Raw genomic sequence first — 25,645 nt, forward strand, 5'->3', positions numbered from 1 at the left:
TTTTAAAGCCACCTGGTACGTTATCTAAATGTAAAATGTCTCTGTTTAAATCAGTTCTTCAAGTGAAGAATTTGAAAAAACAATATCAGTAGTGCAGATGAAGTATAATAGCCATTAAACTCCTGTAAGCTTCTCTGACTCTTAGAAGTATTGTCACTCCTAAGTTGTTCTTTCTTCATATAGTTACATTTTGGGTCTGGAGGTTTTCTGGTTTTGTCCTCTTTTTATGTGGAGCTGCTGAGATTTAGGGTTGGAATAGAATACTTGAAAATCAGAAGCTAACTGAAAAAAAAAACCCCGAAACCTGTGAAAAACTCTATTCTCTGGACAGGTTATGAGACTTGATAACACTCCATGCGTATCTCTGAGCTCTACAGTTTCTGCTGTACTTGGTGCTTGCTCTTCATGATGAATTCCTATCCCTGTCTTTGTTCTTTAAGGTCAGGAATATGGGAGCAGAAAGAACAAATGAATTGTCCCACTCTTGATAGGAAAAGGAAAAAAAATTAAAATTGAATGGGAAAGAAAGTGAATTGCTTCCAAAATAATAGAAAGAAAATGAATGGTTTTGACTCGCACTTATGCATTGATTAAACAGAATGAAAAGGATTTTTTTCAGAGAAGCTATCTAATGCTTGGATTTTGAAGTCTACGAGAATTGTTCCATTGAGTTGCATAATGTGGGACATATCTTAAGGAACTGCAGTTTCTATTCTGCTTGCAAAACTTTAATGGATTCACAAGCAGCTGGCAGGTCTCAGTGCAGCTACGTGGAGTATTATCTATGAGGAAGTTTTGTTTGCTAGTGGGGCTCTGCAGGGTTTTGTTCTAAGACCTGTACTGTTAAAAGACTTGCATCAGTGACACGGAAGACAACATAAAATACACCTCAAAACCTACAGGCGGTGTAAAATTAAGAGATAGTAAAGCACAAGACATCAACACAGGACAATCTCGACTGCCCTTTAGGTTAGCTTCAAGCAAAAGAGTATTTTTCTGAGGCCAAATAAAAGCTATGTAATTAGCACAAAAGATACACTTTATTTCCTGGCAGAAGGTGAGGGATTCTCTGAAAGACTGAAGATGACATTGGGGATTTTTATGTGAACTGAGACGAAAAAGTAATGGTGGGTGATAAGCTGAAGGTGAGCCTCTGGTTTGACATCATGGCCAGATGAACTAATGTAATCCGTTGTTCCATGTTCATATCATCAAGTGGGAGTAGAAAGATTGCCTTTTCATTTAGCACTAACGTATTTAGTAAATTGTTTGAAAATGTTACTGTCTCTGTAGCTATAGACAGGACTGAGGGAAATCTTGACTTGTTCTCATTTATTTCAGCAGTAAAAAAACTGTTAAGCTTGAAAGTTTGGTTTTGTTTTGTGAGTATGTTCTGATCCAAACAAAACTTGAACTTGATTGGTCCTGTGGCCTGTGTGGGACAGAAGATCGAAACTAAATCATCACAATGGTCCTTTCTGGTCTTAATATATTTACTGTAACTTTGTCAGCTGCAGCTGAGAGTCATTTTTAATACTTCTGTGGTCTTTCTTCTAATAGTAACAATTTGAATGGTTTAACATAGTCCTACTGCTTCCACGGATACTAAAGAGATCCTGAGTGTTAATGGCAATACTGCCACTGGCCTGCTATTTTAGAAGAATAGGTGAAAAACTTAGGAAGTTGCATACCTCACCACGGTAAGCTTCCTTTTTTCCTTTGCTTTCCTTTTATGTTAAGACATGGAACAGTAAAGAAACTCTGGGTTCTGTTACAGTAGTTACTTGATTCATTTTAAATCCCAGAGTAGCACAACCTAGCTTTCCCAAATTACCAAAGAACTGTTGCTTACAGTTTTTGTAGCTGTAGATAAAAGTGATCACTCTCTGTTCTCAACTATTTCTTCTACGAGATGATACTTAAATCCTCTCCCTCCTCACTTTCCAACAGTCTGTCTCTTGAATGAGTCAGTTAACTTGTGTTCATATTATGAAGTTCACTGGGTGTGAATAACCTCTAGCTTATCTGGTGATAAACATCAGATTTGGACCATGTCTTTGCTTATTTTCATTGTTCTTTTGTCTTCTCATTCAAATTCAACATGTTCTTGATTATTATCTGTCTAGATTTGATCAGCTAAAGGACAGTATAATAAATAGTGGACATCTTTGCAGTTGCCTTTTTAGGTATGTTACTTCAAGTTTAAGTAAGTGGGCTAAGTATGTTCTTTTTTAATGTTTATGTAGTCGTCATCGTCCTCGCTGTCTTCACCACCATCCTCATCGCAGCCTCAGGTTAGCCACAGCAGAACGAAGGCTTCACCATTGTGTCACTCTGCATCCCTCTCCTGGGCCAAACGTAATCATGTAGGTCCTGCAAAGGCTACCAGTCCGTCAATCCGTCTTCGTCGTTGGCGGCCCTTGATACGCCTTCCATCTGTTGGGCTTCATTCTGTTGTAAGTGTAGTCCATCTTCAGTCTTTTCTTACTCTGACACGACTGGCCTTCTGCCATGTAACTCCGGTCTTCAAGGCATCATTTTTTGTTGGGGCCTTTTCTCAACCATTCTTAGGATTTCTTTCTTCCCTTTTTTTTTATTTTTTTCTTTTTCCTTTCCCCCATGTCGGACAGCAAAAGTACATCACCCCATGCTTTGCTGTCCAGGTATTTTTGATTCAATACACGTGCCAAATCATTTTCAAAGCATAGATGAAGTTTGCCCTTCATGAAGTGGCTTTTTTTTTCGCCATAGGCTCCACATCCAGCCTCTTCTTTTCACCTCATCTTCATGATCTTTCATTTGGATGTGCTAAACCAAGGGGCTTCTAGTTCTTTGTCACATGATATTATTTCTTCTGTGTTTGAGACCTGGTTTATGTTCTCATATCCTAAACCTAGTCTCCTTCTCTTTCATTCTAAGTCTTGCTTGATGGTCCCTGGGTATTTCAGTAAAGATGAAATGTTTCCTGTAATCCCAAGGGGCTGGCTTACTTTCTCACTTGACATCTGTTTCTTTATCCAGTTTGTAGACATTCTAGTTGAAGGAGAAGACATTCTAATAAGTAAAAGCTTATCATCAAATACCATACTTACACCTTTATCTTTCTTCACTCACAGGGCACAAACATATCTTGAAAATGTAGAAAAAAATTACATACACAGAATAGCCAGTATTTCTAATCTGTGTCATGACTACCATCAGAAACAGTAAACTGAAAGAATGGTTTAGTGCTATTTCATCCTGCATTTAAGGAGTGATCACACTTTTAGTACACACAGAAAAAATCTTGATATGTAGAAGTGAATGGTCTCAAAAGCAAAATTGGGACAGTGATTTTGTCTTTAACATTCTTTGGTAATGACCCCGTGTTTCACCTACGTTACTAGAAATTCTTTTTTGAGGTATGTGGATTTTTTACTGAGGTGAAATAAGTATTCTGACTGTGGTCCAAATAATTTCCTTTTTCTTACAGATCTGTATTTCTAGATGTGGAAATCCTTCTTAATGTATTATTGCTATTAAAAATTAGTGTTAGAATGCTTCCATTTCTTTACAGCTTTTACATTCTTATCCTGATAAGAATCTCAAGATGAGACCTTTTCCCAGACTCCTTTCTCTTTATGTGAATAGTAATTGCTATTTTTAAGTATCTAGCTCTCTTGTAATCTTCAGAACTGTAATGAAACATTTGTGATGTTATCATTTGGAACTAGTTAAATACCTTGGGATTTGAGGAGGCATGGACTTAAGCACAGAGTTAAGTTCTCCCCAACTCATGCTTCCTCCCCCCATTTAATATTTATGCCATTTAAATTCACAAACCTCTGACATTTTACCTGGGGAGTTTTTTGATTGTTTAGCAAAACTTGGAAAATTCTACATCATATTTCTGTAATTTGAAACTGGGATCTTGTATTAATATGACCTATATAAGCTTGTTGTTAAGAAAAGACTTATTGAGGAAGACTTGAGCTTGAGTGTGCCTGCCTAGAACAAAAACATTAATTGACCATGAGTTTACTTCAACACTAAATAAACCATGACTTATCCAAGGATGGACATTACAGCATAATCTGTTGTGATTATAATAGAAAACCACTGTTGGCAAGTTGAGAGTCTTATTTACTTCAGAAAATTTCTAAAAACAGCTCCTCATCCATTAGCAGTGAGCATTTGCTGTGAAAATGTTCAAAAAATAAGTGGCCTTCAACACAACTGTATCTGGCAAAACAGAAGCTTGCCACTAAAAATAGTTTTAAAATATTACTCGTTAACTCCACTGAGATCCTGACTATCTCCATCTGACAGATAAAAATTGTAAGTCCTATATGCAAAGACTTATCATGGAATACGATACAGTCTGATATTTATTGGTTACTAAAATATTGTTCTTGTCTTCACACTTTTGTATACCATGCCTTTCCAAGAGGATTCAAGAACATACAAACTAAATGTAAATTAGTTTAATATGCAAAAAAACAGACAGCATTTTGGGGATTAAAGCTGTCTCAGCTGGCTTGATAATAAATACTACCTTGTCCTTCAAGTTTTGTCCTGTCAATGCTCTTCAACAAGTACAGCTCCGATCATTCTACTAGATGTACAAAGAAGCTGAATTGGTCTCAGCATTGTATGAAAATGTTCTACTATTGCTATTACTAAGAAACCTATGCACTTAAATTTAAGGGAGGGGAGCAAACATCCTGTATATTGTGTTTAAAATACAGTTGAACTTTCTTGTAGTTCTAAGTACATTTCTACTACTTAAACATTGACAGACAGAAAATAAATTGTTTCAAAATTAAGAGCAAAAGTCTTAATGATGGGAGACTGGTTTTATTTAAGGAGAATAAATACAATTTTCCTACTTGAAAGCTTTCCTTGACTTCTTAGATAAGGTCTCCAGATGAGTTAAGAACATATAATAGAAAAAAAAAATACCGAAAATATTGTTCAGAAATGTTCTATGCAAACCTGATAAGTTGCAGTAGATGTGGCAAATTTTTAAGCTATAGGTAACAGCATGCATCATTAGTAATGTTGACTTTTCCTCAGTCCTTGTAATGATCTCTTGTTCTTCCAGCTCATCTGTTCTTTTAGTTTAGCATCTCTGCTTGCCTTAGGATCATTTTGCTGCCTTTTATATGTCAAGCTAATCACCTAATTCTTTTTTCTTTCGTACACTTCTCAAGTTGGAAAACATGCTCTTTTTTTCCTCCCATTTATTTTCTGTGTGAGACTAAAGTTTCTGTTCTTCAAAAAAAAAAAAAACACAAACAAGAAATACCTATTTAGAGCAGCATACTGCTGAATAATACCTCTTGTTCATGGATCTAAAGGGAGATTTGTGTTTGTATAAACATTTTCTACCCAGATACTCTGGTCATCGATAGAGCCCATCTCTGAATTTCACCTTCTTGTTTGACATTCTCCTGTTCAAAATCAGATGCTACTGTCCTGCAGCTTGGAATTGTACTTCACCTGACACGTGCATGTTCTAGCTATAGTTGGGGACATAAGAATTAATAAGCTTGAGACAGCTTGTCTACCATGACAGCATCGTAGAAAAATACATAAGGCAATGTTTAATGAAGGAACTTCTTGTCTGTTCTTGGGTCAGCACTCAAGACAGTCCCTCAGCACCTTTCTTACAGAAATTCTTTTTCATTATTCTGGACAAGGGATACCTTGATCTAAATTAGCTATGTATGTTCAACTGTGAAACTCCAGAGCATTTCAAATACTGTAAACTCACTTCAGTATGTTGAGCATGAATAGAGATGTCACTGTTCTGTGAGAATGAGCCAGAAATAATCTTGCTGAAACTTGTGATCATAATTTCAGTGGTCTTTATTTTAATTGCAGTATTTTAACCAGGATTCAAATGCCTTTCACAGGCCTACACAGTAGATTTGCCCAAGCATGTTCCATGCCTCAAAATGGAAATTACACAAATGCCTAATCTACCCAATAGCAATTGCATCACTTTTTCCCCTTTACTCCAAAATCTATTGAATCCAAGCCATACCTAATGTTCTAAAGTTGTGTAAACTTCATTTTTGAATGTGTTTTTCTTTGGCTTCTTGTAACTCCATGTGAGTGAAATTGTGTAGTTAAACGCCTAATGTTTTTTTTTTTTTCCTCTCTTAGATGTCAGTTACTTTTGTCATGATCTTTCATTTGGATGCATCTGAAAGGTTCTGCAAAATTGTCTTTTCCTTATCAGTCTTGACGGGTCTTCTTCCAGAACCCGACATACTCTTGATGCCAATTTCTTGACTTAAGACAAGTGGTATTTTTTTCTTTCCCAGTCACTACCTGTAATGCAAAGCATTCTACTAAACTGGTTTGTGAGACTTTGTGCTTCACTCCATTCTCTCAAGAGCAAGTGTAAGGAAATAATAAAAATAGAAGATTTAGCTGGAAGAAGTTGCCTGAAGACTGTCATGTAACTTTGAACCTGTTTTTATAATGTGGTCTTTCATAAATAAATTTTAAGCAGGATGAGGTAAGGACTTGTTCAGTATGTCCATGAGAGCAAGACAGATTTTTTTTTCGCCAATTGTGTGTTTGTCCCAGAAATGCAGTTTTGGGGAAAAGAAACCAGTTGCACATCAAATTTGGCAAACAGGTTTGTTCTAAGTTAGCAACAGTGGAAGACCAAAAGATTTCAAATGCATGAAAGTTGAATACTGACTTTTAGATTGGGATAATGGCCTAAGGGCATTAGCAAGATAAACTGTTTAGGTGATGAAATATACCTTATTAGACTAGCTGATATGATTGGGAAAACAGCGATATAAGGGGTGTACCATTGAGTTTCTGAAGGTTAGTGCAACAACAAGAAAGACGACTGTTGTAGTTCATGAGGAGAGGGCAGCATGCAGTGGTGAAAGGTAAAATCAAGGAATTTCTCAATACAACAGGAGGGAGTAGGAAGAGTTAACCATTTGTACACTAAAAACTGTGGGAGGTGCTATTCTAAAAATCGCTGATTGGAACTCTGCTAGTGAAGAATGGAAGAAATGTAGAGGTGCTGTTTCATTAATTATTTAATCGGAATGTCCAGGTTAGCAGAGAAGGCAGTCAAATCCTCTGAAAAATCAGAACTTGATAATCTTAAAGGTCTTTTCCAACTTAAATGATTCTATGATTCTATCTAGGCGCTTTTACTGTGGTATCCAAGATTAGAGAGCATGACAACCTTCGCTGTCACTTTTGTACATGAGACTGGGTATTCATGAAGATATGCTGTATTATCATTGAGCATTATCTCAATACCTTGAGAACAAAATACAACTGAGAAGATGTTCTCAGAACCATCAGTTTGAGTGCTGAACTTCTCGCATTTTTCCTCTTCAAATCAGTTTCAAGTCTACTGGTCATTGTTTTTCAGTTGTTTTTTTTTGTTGTTGTTTTGTTTTTTTCTTTTGAAGAGATAAATTTGAAAAGTGATATCCACTAACCCATGCTACCAAAACTTATTTCTTATACTAAGGTTGAAACTATAGCATAAGCCTCAAGATACCGGTATTTGTCCTCTTTCTGTCTTTTCTGGATGGGAAAGAAATACAAATTTTCTTTCACAGAGTGCTACAGCTCTTCAGAAGACTTGAAAAATGAGTCTTGAATCCTAGAGGTTAGTTCCAAATCCTGGTTAGACAATCATCTTGTTTAGACTGCTGTGTCTTGCTCCTTCCTTGTGCTTCATACATGTGGTCATTCAAATCTGCTGTCTCCTTTTGCACATTGAGTGGGCTTCTAAGTGAAAAAATCAAAGGAACAGGTCATCCCAACACTTCTGACTGATGTTGATATTACAGGGTCTTTGATAAGAAGAGTAATCAAGAGAAAATGCTCTCTAATTGCTCTGAAAACACTACCCAGTGATGAACATGCAGGCAGCCTTCTAAACTAGGTTCTCTTGTCTTTTAAGCATTCACACAGACTGTTCATTAAAAGCTGAAAAATTGGCCAAAGGTGTAGCTTTTCAAGGAGACCACAAAAGACATCTCCCTGAAGCTGACATTCCCTCTTCTTTCCATTCCTTTGAAATTTAAAATCTTCTGGTTCAAGTGTTAGAATTTCTAGAGGTTACCAGTGAAGTAGATATTGGCCTGACTAGGCTTCTTTTTCTGTGTGTGTCTGTGTGTGCGCGCGCATGCACACATATGCAATGGATGTCTTTTTTTTTTGTCCTGAAGGAGGGGTGGGAGGATTTTGATTCAGATCCATCACATTGGGAAAGTTTGATCCAGTTACTTGTTTGCCTAAGTCATAACCAATAGACTTTTATAATATAAAGTTTTAGGTCATCTTGACTATTCAGACCCTATTGTTTCTCTGTGCTTATGATTATGCAAATAATTGTCTGTCAAAAATGACTGAAATCCTAATTTTTCAAGAAATGTAACAGATCTACTTTGTAGTAGATTTACTACTATCTACATTAGATTAAAAGAAATCACAAGGGAAGGAGACTGTCTACATGAGAACATGTGGTAGAAACTTTAATAATGGCGTGGCACTTTCATTCTTTCTATGAGGTTGGGGAATTAAAAACATTTCTCATGGGTTGTGGCAATAGCACTGAATGGAAGCACATTATTTAGATTAGGCATGTACAAAAACTCAGCAGGATTCTATAGGAGCAGCACTGTCTTCCAGTAAATTCTATGAAAAGTTAACCATGCTCTTTTTGATGGCTTCCCTATCCATCTTCTAACTGTGTATAGGCTTAGCATTCCAAGCATGCCAAGCGTCCCTCTATAGAAGAGAAGTTTATTAGAAGCTGGCAAGGAACACAACCCTCAAAATGGTCAAAGGGACAACTGTATTTCATTCTAAATGTGATCAAAACCAAATCCTGAACATCTCAAAGTCCTCTGAAACAGTGATACTTTGAGCTCTTCTAGCTAATGTCAATTTGAGCCCAGGTAGCGTATGTTCAGATGCGAGCTTTTAAATGCTAAGCCATTTCCTTCCTAAAGTGAGACTAACTGGCAGTAGTCTTTCCCCTAACCCTGAAATTCCTTAAGCCCAGATTTTCCAGCTGGTAGGTTTAATTAGTAAGTGAACAAGCCGTGAAGTCCTGTCCTACATGGGGATTAGGTGGCAATGTGGGATTTGGCAAGGACTCTCAGCTTTGCCTGCCTGCACACTTTTGTAGCACCGTGGTTTAGATGCCACTAAACTGTTGGTTGATCGATGGCGCCTTGTTGTTATTCCTGTTGGTTGTCGGCTACCGTCTCGTGCGGTTTTCAGGAGGTTACAGAAACCTGTGGTCCTTGGAAGTTTACAACTGGAGTAGCCAAACTCTAGAGGCAGCTTGTTCTGCTTGGTTCTCTTTTCTAAGCCCTGTCTCTGGCCTTCTGTAAAGCAAAATTCTCAAAGGCAATTCACTTATGCCATAAGGGAAAAAGAGTCCTTGGAGTTCTGGTGGAAAGGTCCTCTCGCCTCTTTGATAGCTGCCTCATCTTCAGCGGCAGAAATGCTCTTTCTCCATTCCAGGTCCTCTGAAACAGAGATGAAACAGGGTACTCACGCCTTTCACACTTTAAACTGGTTATGGAGACAAATTTCAAATGAGAGTGAGGGGAGGTTGTGTGGGGTTTTGTTATGTTTTTCTCTTTCGTTTTTGAGCTTGCTACATAGAATTTCTGTAAGCTGTTGGCAGTTTCTCTGTAATGCTGGCTTCTTTGGCGTTCTTGATGTATTGAAGGACTTAGGGTGACTTCTTGTCCTTTGCTTTATTGCTCTGGTTGTTTGCTACATTTCTTCAATTTAGAGAATCTTCTAAAGTCTTTTTTCGCAACCATCAGGAAGAAGGAAACTTTTAACCCAGTCTTGAAAACATGACACAACTGTAAGGTCATTTTACAACTATTTTACACTCTAACTGTCTCTGGCAAATTCTTAGATTTTTGAGGTGCTTCAAGAAATTCACATAAGGCTAATGGTAATTACAAGATGGAAGAAAGCTACATGAAATATATTTTCATAGAAGTCAGATTATTGATAATTTAGGAAAAACTGAGGTGCTTTTTCCCATTCCCTCAAACAGTATCTTCTTAAATTGTGGATCAAGGCTCAGATGTGGAGTGGGCAGATTGATGAGGAAATAAGACCATCAATTGTTATTGAACACAACAGTGGTGATGCACCTTCTGGCTCAGAAGCTCGAAAACCGCTGCTTACTGGATGCTGGGAATGTGTGCTGGCAGAGTACCATGCTGTGCATGCTGTTTTCTTCTGAAGAAGCTTTTGCTTGCTGTAGTTGGCAATATAGTACTGGGCTAGATAGATCTTTACCAACTGTAACCATTTTTTATGTCATGTCACTTGATGCTGTCACTGCACTTCAGTCCTTTCTTGGTATGATGCCACTTGGAAATTTCAGTCTAGGCACCTCTGATTATTTTCCTTACTCCCCACCTAAGATGTGTGAACTGTTTCTTTGGACTGCCTGTGAAGAGGGAACAGGTTAACTGTAGTATATGTGGCTTACGAGGAAAAAATTATTTTGACCAAGTGAATATTTTTGGTTTTAAAATACTACAGGTTTAGAGTTCAGCCCTGCATCACTTTGTGGGAGATGGGTTAGTGAAGGAGTTGCTATTTATATGAATATCTATTTTTAATGTTAATGCATATGAGCTGATACTACTTCTAATTCAGTAATGAAAAATAAAGCTTTTATGTAGAGCTATAATTGGAAGTACTTCCAGATACTTTACTGAAAGGATTCTTACTGATCTGTGCATTTCAGAAAGCTTCTTTATATTCCGAAACGTTCTGCAGTGTGACTTCTGCCATTCTGTATAGATCCCGAATGTGCTTCTAACATGTGATTCCTCTTGGCCAGGTGTTTTGCATATTATGATGATATGTTCTCATTAATCATACTGTGATGAGAGTTTTAGTGAACACAATTTCTTTTTGTTTTGTTTTGTCTTGCAGGCACCAAGTATAGATGAAAAAGTAGATCTTCACTTTATTGCATTAGTTAATGTAGGTGGTCATCTCTATGAATTGGGTAAGAACACTTTTCATCTGCTCTCTCCATTTGTTTGAAACAAATACAAATAGTAATATTGTTAACTATCAAGGTTTGAGAGAGATTACTTGATGTAATGTAGGGCTTAGGTTCTTTTCAACTGCATCATAAGGTCGGGGGGGGGGGGGTGGGGGTGTCTGCCAAACAGTTGCAGCCTTCTTCCCATTGTTTTCTTGGATTCTCCTTCCCTCAACTCCCTCCTATTAAGGTTAAATGGTACAGAATACTGGACTGCCTCTAAACTTCCTTTATGATTTACAAGGACAGGAAGCAAGAAAGAACTGATGAACGCTCCAAGTTTCAGAGAGGAAAGTACTGTTATACTGATGTCTCTGAATTGCTTGTGGAATTAATAAATGAACTGTATGCCACTTCAGAAGTGTTAGCTTTATTATTAAATAGCGTGATACAGTTTAAACTGAAATTACGTAGTCAGGATACTGGCAGATACTAACATTCTGCAACGCATTTGTTACAGGCTGGTTATTTTTTCTTCTACCTTTTTGTGGTCACTAGACAGTTAACTGTAAAACAGTAGTCTCTGTTTGCTGAATTACAGCTATTTTTTTCCCCCTCTTCAGATTGTGTAGCACCAAGTTCTGCTCAGATATTCTCTAATGACTCCAATTTTAAACATGTTGCTGGGCAACTAGGTTTTGCTGCAGGCGCTTCAGACAACTAGCAAATATATCAGGATTTAAAGACTGCAAGTCACTGGTCCTTCCTAACATAATTTTTGCAGTATTTTATGGTGAGAACATGTTCATCTTCTGAAAATCAACGTGTAATTAAGCAATGCCCTTAACAGGTGACAACTAATCATAACCTGGAGCATAAGCGGTATATAAGAAGTGCTTATGTTAATATTAAGGTGATCTAAGGGGTATTATCAGTCGTAAGTCATGAACAATAGGCACACATTTCTGTGTTTTTATGGTGCTGTACATCTGTCAGTGAACTAGATCAAATAGTGAAGCAACTACTGTAGCATGCAATATAAATATTTTATGACTCTAAATTTCAAGGCGTGATGGATGGCTCTCTCTTCTTTTAGTTGTGTGCTACTATTTCCATGTTACCTTTTCATTGTGCATTAATTTGCTCTGCTTAAAAAGTACACTACAGACTTTGATTACCATGTTTAGCTATTTTCCGTAAATACAATGCAAGATAAAACCCACTTGAATTTTTTGCTTAGATTTTAAACAAAAGAAAGAAAAAAAAAAAAAAAGGCATTTAGCGCCACTGTACAGTGGAATGCCAATACTACTATTTCCTTTGTTCTTAAAATAACTTCTCTCTGTACCAGCGGAAGAAAGCAAAAAACACTTAAAAGTAGGAAAATGGGAGAAGGTTTTTCAATTGATTCACTGGCTTCAGTCACTGTGGCCAGCATGTGGGCTTTGGCAGGCAGAAAATGCTAAGGAAGCACATGGATGTTAAATGCTTATGATGTTTTTGCCATAGAAAACACGTTATTTATAGGCACATGAAATTAAAATGCTGTTCTGCCAAGATGTATTAAAAAAAAAAAAAAAAAATCGAATCAAACTTAGCTTGGAACAGTAGAGGGCATTCAGTTCTGTTTCCCTGGCACATTCTGAGGGTTTTGCATTGTTGTATCTTCAATCATGGTTGTTACAATAATGAACAACCTCTTGTTCATGTAAATCCAAAACTTTTCTAACATCGAATCTATTTTTAGTTGTTATGGAAAATGTAGTTTGGAAGTATTGTCAACTTCGATGGAATCTTTGGGGAGAGAAAAGTCTTTAAAAGGGAGGACAGAGCTGAAAGGGAATTTGGTCTAGCAAATACGTAGGATATCCTGACATATGTTCTCATAGCTTTTCACAAGTAACCTGAAACATGTTTCTATGAATGAAAGTATTTTTAAACTGCTGAGAATGATAGCATTATTATATTCCAAATGGGAGAAAAAATAATTCGCTATAGCAACCATTTTTAAATGTCTGAAAGTACTTAATACTTATAGGGTTTGTTTGCTTATTTATTTTAAATGAGAGTAACATTTCAGTTATGCCAGACTCTTCAAACTGGTGGGTTTGGTATTCTGTTCTGTCATGGAGTCCCTGATCACAGCTGTCAAAGACCACAGACGTACAGCTGTCTGTCTGGGTAAATCCATTAAGCGTAGTTGAACTTGTTCTTCTCTACTTGAGAAACTGAAGTACTATACCAGCCCTAAAACAACTGCAACCTATAAAGTTTTCAAATAAAATATTAAGAAGTATTTCATTGTTTCGACTGGATTTTTTTTTTTAATGTAACAGACTGTAGGTAATGATATCTGTTGAAGCAGTCAGCAGTGGAGGAGAGACCAGGGAATAGCTCGCTGCATGTGTGATTCTCTTATGAAAAATGAGGTAGCATTTTTGTAAATGAAGAGCAAAAAATCTGTTCAAATAGATTTAACTGGAAAAATGAAGCTTTTCTGATTTTATAAATGTGTTGTTCAATCCTCCTTTGTGTTTCAACAGATGGGCGCAAGCCATTTCCAATAAACCATGGGGAAACTAGCGACGATTCTTTTTTAGAGGTAGGAATAGAAAACCTTCTTAAATGGTGTTATGCAAAATTCTTGCTATATTTCCACAAAATTTATAAAAAATATTTGTAAAAATATTTATACAAAAGTCTTGCTATATTTGTGGTTGGATGAGGAATAGAGTGAGTGGGATGGTGAGACAAAATTAGGTTTACTCAGTTTTAAAATAGGTATTTCAGAATGCTCGTGTTGTGACTCTGGATGACAGAGTATCATAGCATGATAACAAGAAATGTCAGAAGGGTTTGACCATAACAGAAGATCAGACTTACTTTTCTTCTGTGCTGAGATTTTCAAATTGCACACGAGATGAAGTCATCAGATGGAAAACTTAGGATAATTTTTCATTCTCTTTCCTTTGGTTTAGCTATAGTTTGATAGGTGCCGTGCTAGACAGAAGTTGATTTCCTTTCTGACACTTGCTAATAATCATTCTTCTCCAGTTTTGTGGCTTCTTTTGGGTGCTTCTTTGTGTCAGGAGGTGTTTAGCTGAGAAATGAATTGGAAAGGAATACACTGAATTGGGAGCATAAACTGTCATCCCCACAGAATGATGCGAAGTTGAAGCTGAGAGGAGGCAATGCATAGATCTGACTTTTATGGTATTCAGACTGGATTAGCTTTACAAAAGGAAGAAACCAGAGAAACTAAAAACCAACCAAACAAAACCTTTTCTAGTTTAGTAGCATAGACTAATGTCTGTAAAGTTTGCATATAATTTGTGCTTGTTTGGGCAGGGGGAGAAGCTGGATAAAGCTTTCCTTTCTTCATATGTGGCTTTTTTTGTTTTACTGATAACATGTGTTCTCCAGATTGCACCCTAAAGCTAGATGAAGGAATTACTTATAATCTTTCACTTACCCCACACAGCTTAGATTCATCTTGAGACAAAGGAAAAATTTCTGAATACAGCAGTACTGGTAAAGGCAAACTGCACAGATGCATTTAGAAAGTCAGACAAATGACACATCTGTTGCACAAAGTAATATTCAGTCACAAAAAGTCATTGTTGCTAAGGTTCTGCATAAAATTTTTGCTCTCTTATGTTGCCCATATGAGCACTGTAAATACTCTTGAATAGTGGTAACTTAGATCAGAAATACAGTTTATGTAGATTTGTCACACTATTTAGTAATCCTTTATGGAAAAATCCATTTTGAGCATAGATTGTATAAAGCATATCTTCATATTTCAGTTGTGGGTTTTTTTTTTTAATAAGCATGATTTATAGTGGTTTTTTTGTTTGTTTTTTTGTTTTTTTACTTCTTTCCCTAGGATGCAATAGAAGTTTGCAAGAAATTCATGGAACGTGACCCAGAAGAATTAAGATTTAATGCAATTGCACTGTCTGCAGCTTAAAAGCCTTTTCCAGTGGGGCTAATCTATTGCAATGTATTGTAACAATAAAACTGTTGCCATATGTTAATAGTACAAATTTTGATACTTCCCTAACATGTTGATTAATTGTAGCACACGTGGAATAAACTTTGCATTTGTCCTTGCTATATCTTGCTGCTTGTTCCTAAAGCAACTTTGGGTATTTATATACACGCATGCATTTTGTGCAAAACTTCTACGTGGTGGGTTTTTCCCCTTCCACCCCCTTAAAAGTTTTGGGAATTACTGTCTGTGATATTTCATCATAATAATGATGAGCTAGTTCAGAACAGGATTATCATTTGTATCATTCACAGATAACATTTTGAGTGGATTATGGGGTTTGTTAATGGGTAAAAACTTGAAATACGAGGCTATCTCCATCTTTTAATTATAATGATACAAGAATCTTGTAAGAACTTTTGCAGGTGACGCAAAAGACAAAGACATTTTTTTCAGTGCATCATTTATAAATAAATATATGGAAGAAAAAAAGGCAGGAAAAGGACTGTTTCTTCTTATTGTTGGTGAGCACTAACATTTTAAAATTATCTTAATCTTCACATTTTGAATAAAACTTAATTTTGTTTCTCAAGCCTGATAATGTTAATAAATTGTCAAAAAGCTTTAGTTAAACCAGTGTCTGCTATCTGTCTATGTCGAAAAGCTACATGGATTTTTGTCCCAGAAAAGCCACAGTAGTAATTAATGCTAGTTCAAATGGTAGAACTGCAGAGGGCACACGCAGGTGAATACAGCAATGTGAAGTATCTCACCTAACTGAAATAAGTGATAGAAAAGTAATGATTGTTGTAATGAAGTTTTGTGTAACAAGAACAGAAACAGACTATAGATTTTAAGATAGCCATGATGGTCATATACTTTTTTTTCCCCTTTAGGAATATCTCTTGTAAGTTTGTCAGGTGGCATTACTGAATGCTATGTGATACCCTTCCCCTGTGCCATCCCTCCCACCCCACCCACTGGATCTTAAGGTACTGTTGACCAATTTCTACACTTGAATTAGTAACAATTTGGTTGGTTTGGGGTTTTGTTGGGTTTTTTTTTTTGTTGGGTTTTGGGGGTTTTTTTAAGCAATCTTACGCTTCAGGATTCTTGTGAAGGTTGGTTTTGGTTAATGTGCATGTTTTTGACATTTCAAAAAAATATTCCTTATTTGTTACTTTGAAGTGAAATAATTCAGATTTGCTTCCAATCAAGACCGCTGCTGAAGGAAACTGAACCCTCCGTGTCCCAGAGTGCTTTCATTCTCTATCAATTGTCATTGCAGGAAAAACAAATGGGGTTATGCCAGAAGCAATCTGGCAGAGTTTTCCTTCTTTATAGAAAAGAAAGAGGCCCGGGAGTCTGTCTTATCACTTAAGAACATCTTTTGCACTCTAAAGAAAAAGTCAGAGTGTCTGTCTAAAACATGTCACCTGGAGAGTCTGCTAACAACAAGAGTCTGTTTCCTATATGTGAGCTGGTTGGAAAAGTGAGGGGGAAGAACAACACTAATGAGCTTCTATTTTTGAGCACTTTTTCACCCCAATAAAATGCAGTATCGTTAAGACTTGCTTTATGTTGCCATGCTCATTAGTAATGCCCTGAAACTTCTTTTAAATAAAAATTGAAGGCTTTAGTAACTAAAGCAGCTGCATTATCTTCCTGCTAATACCAGAAAAAATCAAATAAAAGTTGTCACAATTTAATTGGGATATCACATATTTTATGCTAAAGGTGACTTGGAGGATTACATTTAAAATAAGCCATAGTTAATATAGATAAGGTGCTTTTAGGGTAGGGAGGAGGGTGAGGAAGGAGAGGAAGTGCAAGTGCAGTTCACAGCTGGTAAACGAGCTGCATCAGTTGTCTGCTTTAGGGAAATATTCACACCATACATGCTCTTCAATGTTCAGAAGATTTTGGTGGGTTTAGGTCATAAATGGAGGGGCTCTGTCTTTGTGCAATTGTTTATTGCAAAATCACTTCAGAACTGGAGCTTTAATTGAGTTTGAGGACTGATTAAGTGAATTCATGACAAAGGAAATCAAGGTTAGAATAATAAACTTGGAGTGGGATTTTTCATGGTCACACTGGAAAAATACATCTTGAATCTTACATAAAAACTTATTTCTAAGAATTCTTAGTATTTTGGCAATATGATAGTTTTGTTAGGCGTTTTTTACGTAGTCTTCAAATCGGTTGTCCTGCAGGGTAAGGTTTCCTTCTGTTTTGTTTTACTTTCAGTGTTAATTTCTGGTTTATTAATATATAAGATGGTACTTTTTAGTGAACATCGCTTTTGGAAAGGTTCCCAAAAGTTTGAGATGACAAAGGAAGAGCAGTGCACCAGTTTTTCTGCTGAACTGTATCTGCTCACGGCACGGTCCCTTGGTAGATTGAAAGTTTGAACGACTGCACTGCAGAAATACTGTCTCGCCTAACATCTACAGTGTAACAGCTTTCCAGAGCTTGTAAGCTCATGCTTGTCACAGGCATTGGTAACCATCATAGAATCATAGAATCATTAAGGTTGGAAAAGACCCTTAAGATCATTGAGTCCAACCGTTAACCTAGCACTGCCAAGTCCACCACTAAACCACGTCGTCGAGCACCACGTCTACCCGTCTTTTAAATACCTCCAGGGATGGAGACTCAACCGCTTCCCTGGGCAGCCTGTTCCAATGTCTGACTGCCCTTTTGGTGAAGAAGTTTTTCCTAATGTCCAACCTAAACTTCCCCTGGTGCAGCCTAAGGCCGTTTCCTCTCATCCTATCACTTGTTACTAGGGAGAAGAGACCGACCCCCACCTCACTACAACCTCCTTTCAGGTAGCTGCAGAGAGCAATAAGGTCTCCCCTCAGCCTCCTCTTCTCCAATCTAAACAACCCCAGCTCCCTCAGCCTCTCCTCATAAGACTTGTGCTCTAGACCCTTCACCAACTTCATTGCCCTTCTTTGGACACGCTCCAGCACCTCGATGTCCTTGTAGTGAGGGGCCCAAAACTGAACAGGAGCACAGGAAGTAAAAGGACCTACAAGATGCTGGAATATCTATCTTTGGCACTGACAGAACCCGTATAACTTGGATACAAGGAGTGAGGTACGAACACTTGGCTGACTCGTGTAGCCCAGCAAGGTCCTGACCAGGGGCTGACGAGCCCTGCAGAGCCACACGCTGCTTTTGGCTCTGCCATGCCCATGCAGACGTTGCCTTATCTGTACGATCTGTGCTTACGAGCTCAAGCTCCGTGGGAAAACAACGCTGTATTTCCAAACTTGTGCAGCCCTGCCAGAGCCTCGCCACCTTTGTGTGGAGCATGGTTTGGCCACAGGCATGTGGCGCTAGTGACTGCCAGGAAATCCATCTTCAGCTCCTGCAGTCTGGGCCGGCCCTACGTATCATCTTATGGAAATGGTGCATGTAGGAGTGAAGTGATGATGCATGCTCAGCGCTTATATTAATTTTAGCTGAGTGGAGTTGGTGTGCTATTAAGCACTCAGGATTGTTCAAGCTCTTTTAAGTATATTGGTGTAAGTTTTCCCATGTTATTACAAGCATTTTATTGAGAAACCGTAAGAGTTTAATAACCAGTACAATGCCCTTTCCTTTCAATCATGGCTGCATGATTCAGTTAAGGAAAGAAGGAGAAAGAAGTGCTTTCTTGCTTTCTGTCACTGAAATGTAAGTTTTAGAAAATAAACACACTTAACAGCCCACATTTTAAAAAATAAATGTCTTTCCTTAAGAGAAGAAGCCTGCCTGGGTAGAAAATATTATTGTATCAAATATTTGTAGAACTCTCTATGAAAAGAATATGACATAAACTGTTGCTTGACTTATCCCTGGGAGCACAGACAGTTGCTGAGTAGAACAATATTATGTTTGCTACTTTTGACACCAACAATTAGCAGTCATATCTGGTATACGTAGGCTTTTTCTGATCTAGGAATCTGGTGACTTACCTTGTTCGCACAAAGGAATATTCAACTATTTTGGATGTTTGGGCTCTCATAGTTAAATTATCTGTGACAGTTGATTTAAAATTCAGTTTGAGGAAGAAATTTACTTGTTGGAACTTTTTTTACTCAGTGAATAACTTTGACTTGAAAGCTGCTGTGGTCCATGCACCTTACTAAAAGGAGGATTTAATCAAATTACTTGATTACTCGGATTACTTGAATTATTTGATCTAAAATATTAAACACGTGATTCACAAGAGAAGTGATTTGATTTGCCATTAAGTGAAATAAAACAGCCAGAAGTAAGTGAGAACTTGGAAACTTTTTTAAACATGACCTTTTGAAACCTGTTTCATAGAATTTTATTCCCAAATAAATTTAAACTTTTATAGTACTCATAGTTACTTCCTCCTACTTAGGGACAAGCATCATATTTTTATATGAAATGAAAAGGCAGACCTTAAAAATCTGGGAAAGGCTGCAGTAGTTCTCCAGAAAAATGTTTGTTAATGACAGTTAACGCAAAGTGATGTCAGCCAGCAGCAGCAGCGGCACATACACGCTTTATTTAGACTTTTTTTTAGCCTTTGTAGTCATGAATGCTGAATAGTGAGATGAGAGGGTTGTTTTCTGATGCTCAGGCTTCCCACTCACGAAAAGGGCAGATTCTTCATCTGTATTTGGTCTTGTGGCTGATCTGCCTTGGAGCAGGAGAAAGGAGTAGGAAAAAAATTCAAAATTATAGCTTTGATTATTGTTTTATTCATCACCGCCTCTATAGCATAGATGTCTCAAATCATACCACTGTGAGGAGCTAACGACATAATTTCTATGGATTTGTAACTTTTAATGACTGGCAAACATCTCCTGTGGAACTTATTTCAGGCAGCGTCACTGGGTTTCCCTTCCTCTGGGTACCGCCACTAACACGAATTCCCGTCTGCTGCAGAAACTGATGGCCAACAGCTTCCTGGCGTGCGGAATTGCTCTCCTAAAACCTTCTCTCCTGTTCCAAGAAGGTTGTTTACAGAGCAGAAATAAGATGCGCTCCCAAGTAAACAGCTTAGGAGAAGCTAATGTGTGCGCAGTACAAATTATTTTAAGCTGTCTTTTTCTCAGTAGTCCTTAAAAAAATCTCAGGATGTGTTCTGCCCTGGGCCATACAAGCAGAAGATGTGTGCAGCAACTCAGTTTTGCTTAGATGATAAGGAAAGAAGAATGTTACTAACACTTCAAGTAGAAAAAGATAATCCTAAATACAGTGTTAAAAGGAAATACTTTTTTTTTTTTTTTTTTTTTTTTCAAAAAACCCCTACTGCTGTGCATGAATATTCCAGAAAATGTCTCTTTTTCCTGGTATTTCATTACTTTTTCTCCTCTGAACGTGTCTACTGTCTGCTCCCGTACTGGAAGAAAGGGTTTTGCTGTGTTTGTCAGCACACCTGCTGTCCCGGCTCCAGCCGGAGCGGCCAGCTCAGGGTGGAAGAAGCGCTGCCGAGGCACAGCCTCCTCCCGCCTCGCCCCGTGTTTGCGGTCCCGAGTGGGGCCGGGGCCCCGCACGGCCTCCCCGCGGCCGCAGGAGGAGCGGGGCTGGGAATGGCCGCACCCTGGGAACGGCAGGGCCTCAGCGCCGGGCCCGAGCGCCGGGCAGCGTGGGGAGCGGCGAGGTCACGAAGAAACTTGTTGCGGTGTGTCGGGGGCAGAGACCCGAGTGGAATAAAGCAACGGGCAGGTGGCGGGGGTACCGTGGGCGAAGCCCGAATTGCCGCAGAGGGCCCCGCGGGCGGGCGGGACGCGCAGGGGCCGAGCTGCGCGGCCGCCGCTCTGCCCCACGCATCTCTGCTTCGGTCATTTTGCGTGAGAAGCGTTCAAAGCGTGGGCCCCTCATCTCTTCCGAGGCAGTGGAAACGGCTCCTAACTTCGTCCCCAAACGGGACGAGGCTGCGGAAGGGCGCGGAGTCGTTCCCCCTCCCGCCCCCCGGCTCACGGCGCCGTGGATGGCTGCGAGGGAGGACCCGCTGGCGAGGAGCTGGGGGAGCCGGCCCGGGCCGGGGCTCCCGCGCCCCGCCGCAGGCTGGTCCCGGCCGGGCGGGGGCGGCAGGTGGCGGGGGCCGGGGCGGAGGTGTCCGGCCCTGAAAGGTGCGATTGTCCCCAGCTATTCCTGGTATGCGCCGGGGCGGGAGCCGCCGGCAGCGGGCGAGCGGGAGGGCGAGGGGCGCCGCCGCCGCCGCCGCCGCAGCCGCGGGGGGTGCAGCCCCTCCCGGGCGTCCGGCTGCCCCGGCGGGGCGCGGGGTTGCCTCACAGCCAGCGGCTCCCTCGCATTCTTGCGGTCGCCGAGCGCCAGCGAGCTCCCGGGAGGGGGAGCGCGGCGGGGAGGAGGCGGAGGGGGAGGAGACGGCGCGGGGAGCGTTAAAAGGAGGCAGCTGCATGACAGCGGCTGCTCCCCGCCGCCCCGGCCCGCCGCAGGATCGCCCGCCCGCCCGCCCGCTCTGCCGGCCATGGAGGGGAGAGAGGAGGCGGAGGGCGACTGCCAGGCGGCCTTCGCCGAAGCTCAGCGATGGGTAGAGGTGAGGCGTCCCTCCGTCCTTCTGCCCCCCGTCCCCCACCCGCGGCCGGGGTCTCGCTGCACCCCCGCGGGGCCGAGGCGGGGGGACGCCGCCGGGTGGCTCCCCCCCCGCCCCGGCCCCGTCGCCGGGCAGCAGCGCCGGGGACGCGGCTCCCAAACTTTGTTTCTTGCTCGGCAGCTGCGGGCTGCTGTGTTCAGAAGGTACCGTGCAGGGTTGCAGAGATCGGTCTTTGCAGTATCGCCAACGCCCCCCCCCTCCCCAAAATCCAAATTAAAGGCTGGTGGGGCTGCCCTCCTGTCATTAAGGCTTATAATCTCTTGCCGTCTTCTAAATTACTTTTCTAGCGCTCGCTCTGAGGCAGTCTGAATTAAAGGCGCTCCTTCCTGTCTCAGAAGCGCTCAGGACAGAGAGTAACCTGAAATTACAGTCATTTTCTTCTCTCCTATTTTTAAACACGAGCGTCTGACGGCACACGGCGCTTGCTGCGAGCACCTGTGTTTTCCGCGTTGCCGTTGGCGCGCGGGGAGAGGGGCTGCTGGCGGGGGTACCCGCCGGCCTACCTGCGTGGCGGGGTCGGGGCCCAGCGGGGCTGGTGGCGCGGAAGGTGCTCTGGGAGGCGTTGGAAGGACGGGGCAGCCTCGCTTAGCGTCACTGCGTGCTTTGGATGAGGAGCTTTAGCGCGCGGGCCCGTGTGTATTTCAGCAGCTGAATAGCTTCAGCGTGTTTCTTCGCACCCGTTCGCTCAAGGTGAACCTTACGGCGTCAGAAACGCTATTCCAGCAACTTTCAACAGAGTCAATATTCAAAGAAGGCTGTTCATTACTTTTTACCCCCCGTCTTTGCAAACTTCCCAAGACCCAAGTCCAGGCTTCTTTGTTTCCTCTGGAAAACGATGACATCTAGTGCTTAAAATCTATTGAAAATTTTGAACCGAGAGCACCGTAGGCGAGGGTATCTCAAATGACTTCCACAAGTGTCAATTCTCTAAGTGCCATCCGTGAACGGAGGTGACTAAAGCAGTCCTGGCTTCCCCCGGCGTCAATTTTGTAAGAGCTAGCTGTGAGTGATTAAAGCATTCCCCTCTCGCCTATCCATTTCTTGCATTGCTTTCTTTAAATTGGCAAAGCTTACTTTAAATCGTTTCGTTAAGGTGATGTAACGTCACCTTCGAAAATCCTATTTTAAGGGTTTGGGGATTTGTTTTAATTATTAATTTTCATTTGATGCTGGCTGGTTGTACCGTTCCTGCAGAAGGCTCCCGCTGTGCCTGCCAGTGGCACATGGGAGGACCAGCAAAGCGATGGAAGTGCAAAGCGTGCACTGTTCGTGTAGCGGAAAAACAGTACGTTCAGCTCCCCCCTTCCCCATCTAGTTTGTCTGGCTACACTTTGTTTCTGATACGTAAAAGCTGTTCTCATTTTAAAGTAACTTTTAAGCTCACTGCTTGGAGAAGCGTTTTATTGTGAATCGAGTAACTTAAAAACCTGAAGGTATTGATAAACAGGATGTTAAGAATTCCATAATGTTGAAGGAAAATGTAAATGTTTACTTCCCTATGAAATGAGGTTTGTGTTTCAGAGAGTCTGTTGTGTTTCTCTGCTTTTTAAATCCGGATGGATTAAAAAGCCAAGACCAACCATTTCCGTTGTTGTATGAGAAGAGTAAAGATATTTTTAGAGTAATAAGATGCGTCCCAAGGTTTTGTGAGTCTTGGTGAAACACGGTTGTGTGTATATGGTTGAGAGGGAAACTTGGTGAGTCCTAATGATTAAGCAATTAGTTTTGAAGATGAGGCAGATTTCCAAATATTTATAAACTTGAATTTCTTATGTTTTGGTAAGGTTTTGTGTGCCAGCTTCCCCCTAACATTAGAGGAAGATGAAAGCATACAAACACTAGCTACTATATATTTTAAAAGAACAAGCAAAAATCTCTCTGTAAACTGTTACTATTTCCCTTTGCTAATGAAATCTGTGTTGACATATTTCTGTATTTCAGTACGGAGCTTTTTTAGGCTCTGAGATTTAAAAAAAAAAAACTCAGAAGAGCTGAGCTCAAACCTTGAAGCTGAGGGCTTTTTGTAACAGGAATGGGCAGCTGTATTTGTGGGACCTCAGGGGGGGAGAAAAAACACCTCAAAACATCAAAAGTTTTTACCCCATCTCTTCTCGAAGCTTTTGGCGAGAGAAAATTACATCCTGGTCAGGTCCCTCTTCTGCCTGTTCCCAGCTGGAGTCTCCATGTTGTATGGCAGCCACTGGCTGGTGGGAGCTCAAACATTTGATCCTACTTTTTATGCTATACAACACAAAAAAAAAAAACAAAACCAAAAAACCCAGCAACTTGATTAAGAGTAATAACAACAAAACATTGCATCTGATAATCTGGTGTTAGTTAATGAAAGACTTTGTTCTTTAATCCAGATTCGTGTTGAGGCGTAGTGTATGATAATGCGGACAAGGCAGGTCTGTAGTCTTTACAGTGCAAAGAGCTTTTCAAGCGTAGTCCCCAGCCTCTTGGGTTTTGCGTGTCGTGGTGAACTGGGAGGGGAGATAATGTCGCTTGTCTCGGTGTCGGTGACTCTAGCTGGAGACGGTTAGTCACTCTGGGAGAGCTGGCTGTCGAGGTCATCTGCTGCTTTTGGGGAAAGAACAGTCATTTTCTGTGCAAAGCTCAAGCGCTTCTCGTCCCTTATCCAGAACCCGGCGCTGATTCGTGGTGTTGGGTTTTTGCCCCTGGGACTTTTGGAGTCTTCTGAGCTTTGCCTGTAACAACTGGTCTGGTCAAACTCAGGTGCAATTCAGCCTTTACTTAGCACCTCAGCTGGGCAGATGGTGCATGCTGAGACCAGAGTAAAACACTGAAACAACACAACTTAGAAATAGTTTCTCTAAGGTAGAGCTGCATTTGCCAAAGCTAGAAATAGCTGGGTTAAAATTATTTTACTGCGTTCTGTTCCATATTATAACTTAAGCAAGCCAAAAGCTGTTCCTCCAAACCAAAGCATTCTTCCCCCAGCTATTAAATATCCCAGACTGCCGAGTCTGTTTTCCTGCCTCAAGATGTGGGAGGGAAGCCTGCCTCTTCCTCTCCGCAGTCCACCTTGAAGTTCGTCCTTGTGAACGAAGGGGGGACGTGGTCCCTCTCCCCCAAAACACCCTTCGCCGTTTCAGGGGTGATGCCCCTCTCAGAGTTCAAGAGGAAAGAAGAGCGCGTGCTGTTTTCTTGTAAAACCTCTCGGCTTTTGATTCCTGTTCTGTCTCTTATATGAACCCTAATCCTCAGGTAAATGTCTGGGGTTTGAAATCGTTTGCTAAAGCAACTTGAAACCTGACCCACAAAGTCTGTAAATCTTTAGTTAGAGTGCCCTGAGGCAAATAATGCTTGAATTTCTTTAGTTCCCTGAAGTAGTCGAATGTACGGATCCCGTCTGAGGGAGGGTGGGCAGTGAGCGTGTGCCTGAATGAATTGTTGGGGGGAAGCAGCAGAGCTGTAGGAAAGCACGTGGAACAGCCTTGGTAAATCAGCTGAAGTGAAAACTAGGTGTTGGGCCAAGTCACTCTTAAAATTGCAAGCTATTACGAGGCCTCTCAGGAGCTGAATTTCTTCCCCTAATAACTGATCTGGAGTTGTTAAAGTCAGATGTTCCGAGAGCTACTAATTTCATCTGATACGGTCATTGAAGGCGTCAGTCTCGGAGTCACAAGCAGGACTCTGCAGTCATGGGGCTGTTCCTCATGCAAGGCCACTGCAGCGGAACAGGCGTCCTTTCTGGTGCTAACACTACCCAGTGTTGATGGAGAGAGGTATTTCACCGTTAGGATTTCTGTAGCAAAATAAGGGGTTTTTTTAATCATTTTCGATAGGCAGCGTTAGGGGAAGAGAGCCCAGTATGTCTGGACAGCAGCTAAAGGTACCTCTGCTGCTCATATCTACTGTGGCCATTAAATAGGAAGTGAAATAGCCTAATTTATCTGAATGCTGTTGTGTGTGCTAACAACTTCATTTATTATTGCATTACAGTGTGCTTTTCAGAGTCCAAAGCTATCTTCCTTTGTGTTTTCGAAGTATCTGTTACATTTTGGATGTTGGAAAACGATTTGGGGGCTTT

The 25,645-nt window shown here is 40.6% G+C and overlaps 2 protein-coding genes across 2 annotated transcripts in view; both read left to right on the forward strand.

Moving 5' to 3' along the window:
- UCHL3 (ubiquitin C-terminal hydrolase L3) overlaps window positions 1–15,191 on the forward strand; it is a 44,683-nt gene extending 29,492 nt beyond the window's left edge. Inside the window, exons 6-8 of the mRNA XM_082337204.1 lie at window positions 10,960–11,035; window positions 13,558–13,616; window positions 14,901–15,191. Coding sequence (XP_082193330.1) covers window positions 10,960–11,035; window positions 13,558–13,616; window positions 14,901–14,984 — 219 coding nt within the window. The 3' untranslated portion in view covers window positions 14,985–15,191. The remainder of the gene's footprint in view (window positions 1–10,959; window positions 11,036–13,557; window positions 13,617–14,900) is intronic.
- A 6,274-nt stretch (window positions 15,192–21,465) lies between these two features.
- Window positions 21,466–25,645, forward strand: part of LMO7 (LIM domain 7) — a gene marked incomplete at its 5' end in the record, with an annotated part of 132,681 nt that continues 128,501 nt past the window's right edge. The window contains one exon of the mRNA XM_082304989.1: window positions 21,466–21,534. Coding sequence (XP_082161115.1) covers window positions 21,466–21,534 — 69 coding nt within the window. The remainder of the gene's footprint in view (window positions 21,535–25,645) is intronic.

Source organism: Platalea leucorodia, assembly GCF_965183815.1.
Source record: "Platalea leucorodia genome assembly, chromosome: 2".
NCBI classification, from domain to species: domain Eukaryota; kingdom Metazoa; phylum Chordata; class Aves; order Pelecaniformes; family Threskiornithidae; genus Platalea; species Platalea leucorodia.